This window comes from Gavialis gangeticus, unplaced genomic scaffold (genome assembly GCF_001723915.1).
Source record: "Gavialis gangeticus isolate Ggan-Ray unplaced genomic scaffold, GavGan_comp1, whole genome shotgun sequence".
Lineage (NCBI taxonomy): Eukaryota > Metazoa > Chordata > Crocodylia > Gavialidae > Gavialis > Gavialis gangeticus.
The window spans coordinates 59,884,680-59,896,242 of record NW_017729033.1 but is presented as its reverse complement, the minus strand read 5'-3'; the positions used below and the strand labels follow the sequence as shown (position 1 = coordinate 59,896,242).

The 11,563-nt window shown below is 39.0% G+C and overlaps 1 protein-coding gene across 1 annotated transcript in view; it reads left to right on the top strand.

Moving 5' to 3' along the window:
* Positions 1–2,753: 2,753 nt before the first annotated feature.
* Positions 2,754–11,563, top strand: part of TMEM156 (transmembrane protein 156) — a 47,120-nt gene continuing 38,310 nt past the window's right edge. Inside the window, exons 1-2 of the mRNA XM_019526653.1 lie at positions 2,754–2,967; positions 8,680–8,901. Coding sequence (XP_019382198.1) covers positions 2,880–2,967; positions 8,680–8,901 — 310 coding nt within the window. The 5' untranslated portion in view covers positions 2,754–2,879. The remainder of the gene's footprint in view (positions 2,968–8,679; positions 8,902–11,563) is intronic.

Genomic DNA, 11,563 nt, shown 5'->3' with positions numbered 1-11,563 from the left:
ACCATAGGGTAAGAGTATGCAAATATGTAGTTAATGCATGCTGAAAGTTCACACTCTAGCTTTTTTCATAGAAACTTGCCTGTGTGCCCATATCCTTACTTGTCACAATTAATTCAAATATATTAAATAAGCTAATTTATTTAATCATATATACAAGAGACAAGAAGAGTCCTAAGCACTAAAGGGATGCGAGATGGTTGAGTCAATCACAATTCCTACTTTCATCTTATTGGACATGTTTGGATACCACCCTGAGAAAAATGCTTTAAGAAACTGTCCTTTTAAGAGGATCTGGCCTGAGCCAGCTGGAACTACTAATGTTGTGGAGTCACTTATATTAAACAATGCCAATCAGTTAGAACTGAGAGACTGAAAGATGTCTGTCAAATTCCTTGGCTCTGAGTGATTACTGAACACCACAAGTATGGCATATTCCTGTCAGTCTGGAGAGCCATGAGAGCATGGCTCTGCCCATGAACAGATCTGGGATTTTATAAAAGGTAGGTATGGGTGGGTGCACCCCATACCTCTAGCCTTTTCCCTTGCTCTCCACTGGGGTGATCAGACCATACCATAGGAGCAGCTGCAGGGATTTTTTTTTAAATCCCTCAGTCAGGTAAAAGTCTTCCCTCCCTTATGTGCTCAGCAGCATGTTGTCTCCCCTTTCCTCCCATTCTCCTGCTCCCTGGCCCATTGCTGCTGTGCCTACTGTCATTAACTGATCTGGTAGGAAGGAAGGTGGTGCAGAGGTAGGCATGTTTCAGACCCACTCCTGTCCCACTCCAGCCAGGCTGCATGTGGAATAAGACTCAGTCAAAGACAGCAGTGATAGCAGCAGTGGCAGTAGAAGGCAGGTTCCCTCCCCCTCTGACTGCTCTCCAGTTTGCAGGGAATATTTGGAGGGACTGGCTGGAAGGAGAAACCCAACCACTATCACTACTGTCCCCAGCTCAGCCCAGCTCCCTATGGAGTCCAGTAGGAATGGGAGGGAGTGGCTCTGAAGCATTCATTGGGGCAGCTGAGGACAGTGTCAGCCATGGGTGGGGTGGGGAGAAGTGCTGCTGAGCAGGGGGGAGAAGGGAGGGGGTAGTTCTTACCCAATTTGGGGACTTAAAAAGTCCCTGGCTGCTGTGCTCCTAATGTCTTTGACTGAAAGGGGGTGCATGTGCACCACAACACCCTGTCTGGATTTATGCTACACCAGTTAGAATGTCAGTGAGCTGTGGAGCATTAAAGGAAGAGGCACTGTCACTGGCATTCTAACTGGTGTACCAAACATTGTGTTTGATGCATTTTAGCCTCAGCACAAAATGCAGTTTTCAAAGTGCAGGACAGACACAGATAACATACTGTTTACAGTCGATAAGATATGCAGAGGCCCATACAGAGAATATCTGCTTGAAAGACCAACACAAATTGCAGGCAGGCAACACCCTCCTGCCCCTGGCAGCACTCTCTGCTTCAAGTGATGTAGTCAGGTTAATTGGAATTTGTTATTGTTGCCCTTAAATGGCTATGTTTCAGCTGGTTACAGTAAGTTTTTTTGGCTTGAACCTGTCGTCTCTTTAGTTATCTTAGCTATTACTTGCTTATGACATTATTCTGATTCTGTTTTTATTCTTGTTTCCCTTGTAACACCAAATCATTAAAAATTACAGCACTGGGCTTTGCTTTGTAACTTGATAACATGAAATCAATAAACTAGTGAACGTATCATACTAATACATTTCTTTGATAAACCTCTGCTAAGAAACTCCTACCATTCAATGAGCATCATCATTAATCCCATCACAATTGCTCAAGCACTGAGATAGTTACACAGTGAGGATGAAATTTGAGATTTCTTTCTGATTCCAACTTAAATAGCACTGCTACGTTTTGACAGTGTTCAATATTTAATTAGTTGTGGTAGAAGATCTGCATAAGAAGAGAGCTTTCTGAGTTAATTAAGTCCCTCATACAGAATGTACCCTATATTTTAGTCAAACTGTTTGTTTTTGTGAATGTATTATTCAGAGGACTTTTGTGTAAGCTATTCATTTCATAGTTTTTCCCTCGCAGTCTCACTTGGGTTCTAAAAAGAAATTATGGACTCTCACTGTAGCTGTCATGAAAGACAACTCTTTTGTGAGCTGGAACAGAAAGCCTAAGCTGTAAATTGATCACTACAGTGTAGAGAAGTGATGGTCATTTGTTCCATTCCTCTTGCTACCTGAAGAGTAAGAAAATACAAACCAAAACACTGCATGTCATGAACATATTTGCTAGCTCTTCAAGATACCATGCTGCTAATACTGCACTCATCTGACATCTTATTTATTGTGTTTACTATAGCACATATTTGTTTGCTAGAAGACATAGTATTTTAATGACATTTTCTTTCATATAACATTTTCTTTGTCTAGCCTTCCAGAATCATTTAAATGCATGCTATAGTTAAACTTTCAAACTAGGGGTACTGATTCATTTTCTTTTTATCTTTTTGGGCAAAAGAGAATGGGATTCCTTCACAGAAAGTATTAACTTATGTAGATCATGTGTTTAGATGGTATGTTAAAGTGGCCATTAGAGGGTGATATTTTTCTTGAAAGAGTATCTTGAATAATGAAAATGTCCGTAGGCATGATTCTTCTCCTACACCATTTTGCACTAGTGTGCCTTTATTGTATGCAGTAGAGTTACTCATCATTTACAACAGTGTACACAAGAGGAGAATCTGGCTGTCTGTCATGTCTTGTAACGGGACGTCAAAAAAGAAATAGAAAGTCTTGCCTGAAAAGGGAAATGAATAAGTATTTTGCATAAGTTAAAAGCTAAACCAGGAAGGAACTTATCACTAGTATGCTAGATGGGAGCTCTTCAGTGACACGTGCTTGACTATGAGAAAAGCAGATCTTCTGAAATTATTAATAGCAATAATTATCATGTTTATTATAAGTTTGCCTGAATTTTTCCAAATCCAAGAAGGTGAGTGATTAGCTTTAACAAACAAGGTCTCTTCTTATTTTAAGGTCAGATTACATTTAAAGAAGTCACATGGACTTTCCCCAAGGAGCTATGATGCTGTTTTTTTACTGATAGTAAACTTTACAAAATATTTATAAAATGTTATTTCAATTAGCTTCTTGTTTATAATGAAGTTAACTATGTATACTGTCTGTGAAGAAAGTTACTTATCCCACAAGGGAAAATATTGTAGATATTTTTATTTAATAAATTTTGTACTTCTAAAATCTTAACTTAAAAGATAAAATTAAAAAATATGTACTTTTGCCTTCTGGCAGTGTTTTTGTTTAGAAGATAACTGCCTTTTAGAATGATAATGTTTTTAACTCCACATACCCAAAGGCATAAAAACTTTTGTAAAATTACTGTGCTATTCATCCATACAAAGAATATAAGATATGTAAAACTTCTGAAGATTTTATCTAAGTAATAGGTAATAGTAAACTGAAGCAAAAGGAGGGCAGAACGGGTAGAACTGAGTGAAATAAAACTCTTAATGTGATTTCCCTATATAAACTGATGATCACAGAGGTTGAAATTGAAAGCTGAGAGACTTAAGAAATATATAAGATTATTATTATACATTAAATGCTAAATCCAGAGATAAGAATAAAACATGGTTTATAACCTGTATTCCAAAATAGGCCACTGATAACATGATAAAATAAGTAGTCTTCATCTGATAAAGATGACTTGTGTCCCCCAAAGGCTATGTGTTGATTCTTTATAAAAATAATATTCACTAAAAACTGAATACTAAAAATACATCAAGTTTAGGATGCTTTATTTGCATTTGACTGTACATGTTATTTTTCCAGGCAAGAACTGTCTGGATTCTAATTCAAATATAATAAAGTTGATAATGTGTAACTAAAAAAAAATCTAAGATTGTTAGGCTGCTTTAAGTTTTCAGATATTGTAAAGAGGTGTAAGCAAAATTAACATGTTGACACAACTGGCATTTACCTTTATGTAAAAGTGACCAAAGTACAAATTAGCACTCAAACTGCAGTTTGGCACAGATTGCACAAATATACCATAATGATATTAACCTTACCAAAGGAGAACATTTTGATGTTGCTGTCAGTTATCATGTAGCAACTATACTACCCAATGGATTTTTTGTTAGGTAACACTGTATACTACAGCTGGTGCAGCCTCTGCAGTTTTGACATTTTGCACCTGCTAAATTTTAACAACAATGTTTGCAAAATTAGAAAGTCTAGTTGTGCGCTGAACTATATTCAACACTGACATTTTCAGAGGAAAAAGAACAGCATTTACAGCATGCAGGATGCAGCACAAATATGGCTAAACTGGTTATAATCCTTGTTTATACTCTTAAAATTATATATCAAAGTCTGACCTGATGTAAAGCAGTGTAAATAGAGTCAAATTAGCAGCTTGGAATATAACTCTGTGCATGTCCTTAGAGTAACAAGAACATAGTTAAGCATCTTCTTTTGCAAACTAATCATTTGGGGGAGAGGGTCTACTGGAGTTCAATAGAATTTATGGAACTTTCAGAGTTGGTATGTTAAATTATGGAAAAACACCCAAACAATCTTAGAGATATGAATGTGTTTTGAAAACTCAGTTTAATTTGACCTGGAATCCCAATCATGAGTGTGTAGCTATAGCATGACTTCACTGCAGAATAACAGAGTTATAGAACTTTGAGTGCTGTCATTGTTTATTTCTGTATCTTAATATGTGTGTGTTTCTTTTAGCATAACATTAACTCTGAATCTCCTGAATTTATAATCCTTGTTTTAAGAATAATTACAGCCTTTATAATTTTTTTACCCTTAAGTGCTCATATGAACTCTCGATCTTAATTGTATTTGAATGTAGTTGTTTGAAATAATATTATGTACAGCAAAATCTTGTTACCTTAACTACTATACATTTCAGCATTTAAAGAAAATATCAGGGATTGTAAAACATGTCTTGTCTCTATTCTTTTGTGGGTAGGCATTATAAAGCAGTAATTCTGGTACAGTTCTGTAGGAAAGCCGAGAGGTATGGTATGGTATGAATAGGCGGTATAGGAAGTGAGTGGCAAATTCCATGTCAGCTGTCTCCACAACAGAGGAGGAGGCAGGGGATGCGCAGTTGAAATAGAGGGCAGCACATAGTCCACCTTGCATCATTCTCTTTGTATGTTTACTAATCTCTTGTAAGTGGTCCCAGTCACTGGCTATCATGTAATTCCAAGCCCCAGCTGGGTCTGGGTACAGGCCAATTTTGTCTCTACATTTTTATTTCCATTCTCAGATTTCTTGTCTGACACCTTTTTGGGGACGTGAGTACTACCAGTCACTCTCCTTAGAGCCAGAAATCAGTGGCTGAGACCTCCTGAGATACTCAGTTGCTTACATTTCCCCACAGGGTTTTGTGTAGACTGCGTAAACTTCTAGGTTACTCCTTAATCTGGCATGTAAGCAAGGAACAGAGGGAGAGCTGAAAGAAATTTGTGATTTCTGCTTCAGAGAATGTTTTCATCCTAACATGAGAAGGAAAGTTGACAAATTAAAATTTTCCATTGAACAGAAATTCTGAAAATTTCAATCTGCAGATGTCTAATTTTGCTAACATTTTCTACTGAGAAGACACAATGTGACATTTCAACATACATCAATAAAATATTTTTATTTCAGAAAAGACACAAATTGCTTCATTCTGAATAATTGTCAACTGTATCACCTTATAGTAACACAATGCCTTAGGGCCATTATAGTTTTGGCGTCTGATATCCCCATTCTCCCTCTAGGCCTGCCTCCCTGCTGGAGTACATCTTATATAAGGCAAACCATCACACTCCCATGATTCACCACAAAGATTGGTCACAGAGAAATGAGTATTGTGTCAGGAGTTCCCCAGAACTATGATGCATATAAAGCAATGTACCATGGCAGAAAATTGCAGTTTAATATGTGATTGAACTGTTTCAAAACAAAGCATGCAGTCAAATATTTTTTAAAATTTCTAATTCATGTCAAGTCAACTGAGAATGAAATGATTCATTTAGATGCTTCTAATGGAAAAGAAACATTTTGGCAAAATCAGTTTTTTTGTGGAATCACTCTAATGGAAAATTCTTAAGCAGCTCTAAATGTTGGCTCTGTAAAAATAGTTCCCTGATCACAGAAACGTTTAATGTAAATCTCCTTTAGTTACAGACCTTTAAAAACAGAACAAAATCTTTAGATGCATTGTCTCCTGAGAATGTATCTCTCTTGAGAAGATGCACACTCCTATTGTGAGGCTGGGGTTTGTCAGCATTTCAGATATGCAGAGTCCCTCCTGCTGACACTCTCCTGCCATTATGTAGCAATGATTGCACCCATTACTTGCACCAAGCAACACCCGACTCTCAGGAAACCTCTGTCTTCCTTCCATGTACTTCAGAGGGAAGCTTCATTCCTGCTGTAATGATGCTTATTCCACCCACCGTACAAACCACTGTTCTAAGGAGACAGAGGTAGTCAGCAATATTATTCTGAAGTCAGGCAGAAGGCAAGGTAGATATGTACCTTTTAGACTAACTAAGATATGGCGATCATAAGCTTTCATGAACTTGAGCTCACAATACAATGACAGCTGAGATTGGCCCTACGTTACAATCTTGCTAGCTTCTCAGTGGTCTTCTAATGAAATGTCAAGTACTTTTCCGGGGTAAGGCAATATTCATATTCTTCCCATGTATGGTATTTTAATATGCATTTATAACTTTTATAAGAATAAATATGTTTTTCATTGGGTCATGGTCAAAAAACACTTCATAGCAGGCTGCACTCAGGCAAGTTTAATTGTAGATTGAGCATGTAATATGAAATGGACTTCATAATTGCTTACAGATAGATATACATATTCTGTCACAGCACAGTCAGTGGATGCCAGACTACATGTCCAGAGTCCTGAGGTGCAGACAGAAGGGACAATTTTTGCCTGATCTGGCCCCTGAAAATGCTCTACAGTTGTGACCTAACACAAGTACATGGCTGCAGAGTGCTTTAAAAGGGATCGAGCCTGCAACAATCTGAACCCTTATTACAGGAGGGTTCAGATGAAGGTGCTCCAAAGAGGGGTACCTTCATTAACTTGTGTCTGCATGTGCCATGTGAAAGGTGTGTAGCACAGAAGGGCTATTTGCATTTCCTGGGAGCTGTAGCTGTGACTACAATGATGAGCATCTCTCCTTTTTCTGGCAGGAGGGAGAATTCCATTCAGCTCCGTACACATTCCCACAGAGATCCTCTGCACAAAGACCATTTTCTTTAAATTTATTTGGGCAACCAAAATGTGGCTGAAAGAGTTCACTTTGCCATTACTGCCTTCTTTACATTGTGAAGAAAACCCTTGATTCTAAGGGAAGAAACAACCTCTACTTTTGGCTTTATATTGATTCTTTATTATATTATAACACTTTTTTTTCCTTGTATTTTATGTACACAGTCAAGTAGTCCATAAATCACTGCATTTGTGTTTTTATGGAGTCTATATTACTTTCTAAACTACTGTCACCAAGAAGTGAAGGTAATTGACTTTGGCATTTATTTCAGGATGCCATTTCTTTATTCTGTCTGAAATCCTTCACTTCACTGATCGTTAGGCTAGTCTCCCTGGATGGTAGGACAGATAACCTATTGAAGCCATCAGATTGCGGTCTGGGCGTTGGTGTATTTAAAAGATCTATTATTATCTCTATGTATGAAAATTTATTACCACCAAATTCCTATCCTCTCTAGTGGGGGTTGCATGCATAAATTCCTATTCATGGAGATGAAAGGATATGTAAGAAGTGGAAAGGTGAACTACTGGATCATGGGTTATGATATCATGAGCAGAGAGAGTAATTATTTGCTTTCTTAAGAATGAAATTGGTGTTCAGTCCTAGTATCTTTTGCTTTAAAATTATTTTCAGATTTTAAAATAATTTAAGTTTACTTTATTCCAAAGATACAAGTAAAATCTCTCTCTAGCAATTATTTAATGTTGAAGAGAGTACGAAAACTGAAAAAAACACCCTAATTACTTATAAATATTATGGTATCTTTGTCTGAGTTATAGTAATGCTGTCTACAACCAACAGTTATTGAAATTTAACAAGGAAGCCGGAGAAAAGGAGAGAAGATAGGAGACAAAAATGGTAGATAATTTTTATGAGCATTAGAACACACAAAAGCTGTAGTGTGGAGAATTCAGGTATACTTTATATAGTCTCACCTTCTGGAAACATTGTCATTGGAGATGGGTTTAAATTTGCTTAGAGCTGTTTGTCAACATAATCGTAATAACTTACTATAACTATGATGGTTTCAGAGCAAACTTCGTTTTTAAGGGCTTCGTCTTTAAAAAAAACAATAAAAACTTAACAGCTCTGAAATAGGTGAGTGCCTAGATACAACTGTGAATGCAGGTTAGTATTAGCACAGATTTAGTATTACTGAGCAATAAAATCTAATATGTAGAATGTGAGAACATTTTGCATACATAATGTTGCATGGTATTATATATTCAATATAAGGCTACAATTCTCATGAGGTTATCTGTCCATTTCACTGTATCATGGTAAAAAAGAGTAGCTACTTTTGTCCTTTCATTTGACTATGTGTTTCTTGTATGAGGAGCCTGCCAATATAGAACGTTGTCTTTCTTTTTGTTTTACAGAAAGCACTATTATTATATCATGCATGGATGCTTGTTCACTAAATAACATCACTTTTCCACTCTGTGGTTTTAACAATTCTTATGAAAGCTTCCTTCGACATAAAAGGAAAAACCAGACTGTCTTTTTGAAGGCCTTTGTTAATCAATCCAATATTCAGAATATTCCAAGTGTTTGCCAAGTCTCCAGTAGTGAACAGCAACAACATATTGTAAACTCAGAAGGTAAAGAAAGTGAACAAAGGAAAACATATCATTATTTATATGCAGCTAATTACATCTAACTAGGATTTATTAATTTTTTGCCAGATAAAAGGTGATGAAAGCTTTATTCTGATTCATATGAATTCTGCTTTGTAGACATAGTAGGTTTTTCTTGCTTTCCTACAAAATGCACAGTTAATGCCAAAGTCTCCCCTCAGATGCAGAGACAGGCCATGGAATCCATGCCTGGGTATAAGTGTAGAATTCAGGTTTAGAGCTAACTCTTGATTATGCTGTGCTGGGAATTTTCCAAAACCCTATAAGGAGGCATTCCATTATCTTCCACAGGCTTTGTAATAGGCTCCTTTGCAGAAGTAGGAAGTTATGGGGAAAGACTGTAGGGAGCCTTTTCTGATCTTGCCTATTCCAGCAGCCAGGAAGAAGGCTGCACACAAAATATACTATATTAAAATATACTATATTTCTTTACTTTTCCATCCTTCCCATCTTCCCTTTTCTGGTCTGATCTTCAATTTATTCTTAAAAGGCTATATTTTGGGATAGCTTTCATACAGACTTTCTTATTAATTTCAGTTACTTGGGCATGGAACTGTATATGCAGATAGATAATATTCCAGGATGAATGGAATATAGTTGATCAAAAGAGAGATTTTTCTTGTGGTAGAACAAGACAATGAGAGTGAAGATGAATTCAATTACCTTTTATGTGCTAATGACAGTTTTCCAGCCACGTAAATGACCTTTGTGGCACTTACACAGTTTGCAGTGATGTTACCCTGTATTATATGTGTATATATGCACATGTATATACTGAGCATGCATAACAGGCTATGCAGCTTTTTAAGTACACACAATGTATGTGTGTAAGTAGTTAAATTGTAGCTAGACAAAAAAACTGTGATTAGTGAGGGGAGAAGCATTTAGTTTTAGTTTCAATAGCTAAACTTTTCCTAGAAAGCAGGAGACTTCGCCTCTAGGCTCTACTTTTATAGCTGCCCCCCTAGGTAGCTAAGAGAAGGAGGTTTATGGGGCCTAGAGGAAAAAGAAACATTAGAGCAGTGGTGCGCAATCTATGGTCCACAGGCCGCATCTGGCCAAGACATGTCATCTAGCCTAGAGGGCTCCCTGGGGGTCCAAAAATTTGGTGGTGTGGTATGGGATCAGTGGCAGTATTAATTGCTCCCAGAGCAGCAGAAATTAATACTGCGACAGTTCACCCGCTGCCAAATTTCCAGACCTGTGGCGAGCCCTGCAGTCCAGATGACAAGACCCATATGCTGAATTATACTGGCAAGTGGGGTCAGACCATCATCCAAGGTCACTCTGTAGCTGGATCCTGTGTGTGGAGCTGGGTTAGGGTCCAGGGTTGCTCCGTGGCTGGATCTGGCACATAGGTGTGCTGGCTTGAATCCCTGGATCCACCCTGTGCACCAACCCCTGCTGGATCATGCCTATGGACTGACCCTGTGTATGGCATCTGGCCTGTGGACTAGTTCTGTGACATGCATGCAGCCTGCATGGCTAGATAAGTTGAGCACCACACTGCTGGCATGGAACAGCTCCTGTGTAACAGCCTGGACCCTTGCTTCTAGTGAGGCAAAAACTTCCCCACTACTCTCCACACATTTAAGCCAAAGACTATTAAATGCTATATATGGTGACTCAAGTTTCAAAAAGAGGGTGTTGGATAATGCCTAACCTATGGCCTGGTGGTTGGAGCACTCTGTAGGAAAACAGAGATTCAAACTTCCCTCTGGATGAGGTGGGGCTAGAGCTCAGGTCTCCCAGAACTCAGGTACTCTGCTTCCTGTATGAGTGTCCTAGCCACTTAGCTCTTGGTGCTGAAAACAGGAGGGTCCTCCTTCTCTTAATTTTTTCCAAGACTTTTGTTCAGTTACACACAAATATAGACATATACCTGCCTGGCCAGTGCTCAGACTACTCCATATGCACACCATATGTGTGTGGCAGTGCACTTTTGGTCCCTGCCACTTTAAGTGCTGGAAGCAGGCAGCCACCAGGTTCTTGATGAAGGCAGCCATTTTCGAGCCCAGCTGTCAGGGCTGGAGGCAACAGTTTGATGCTAGCAGGCAAGTAGGTAACATCTGGCTGAGCTTCTTCCAGAACATCTTGGAGGTAAGGGCAGGAACTATGGGGATGGCAGGAGGCTCCTGGTTCTGGGCATGACCTGAAACTGCCAGGAACGGGTAGCCTGGTGGGTCTGTCTGTGGTGGGATAGCCCCCAATAAATTCCAGGTCAGTTACCTCCCCAGTGAAAGGCAGGTAGGGGTGCCTTAACTCCAGCCCCCACCATCTAGTGGGTGATTGTGAGAACGTATATATGTGCCTGGGGGAGGGGCAGACACGCTTATAAAGCAGCACTTGAGCCCAGCAGGGGTATAAGACCCCAGAGGCCCCAGAGTGGGTAGTATTGATGTGAGGGCCTGTACAGAGTAGGCTGCATAGAGGTACTTGAAGGACTGTGCATGTGTGGTGCAGAGTAGGGCTGCCAAGTGTGGCCTGAAGGGCTGCACCAGGGGTTTACTGAGTAGAGCTGCAAGGGCAGCTTGAAAAGCAGTACATGGGCCAACCCTCATGAATGAGAACGGGAGCAAGTTGTCTGGTGAGGGGCTGGGGCAGAAGCAGCCCAGTGTTTGGCACA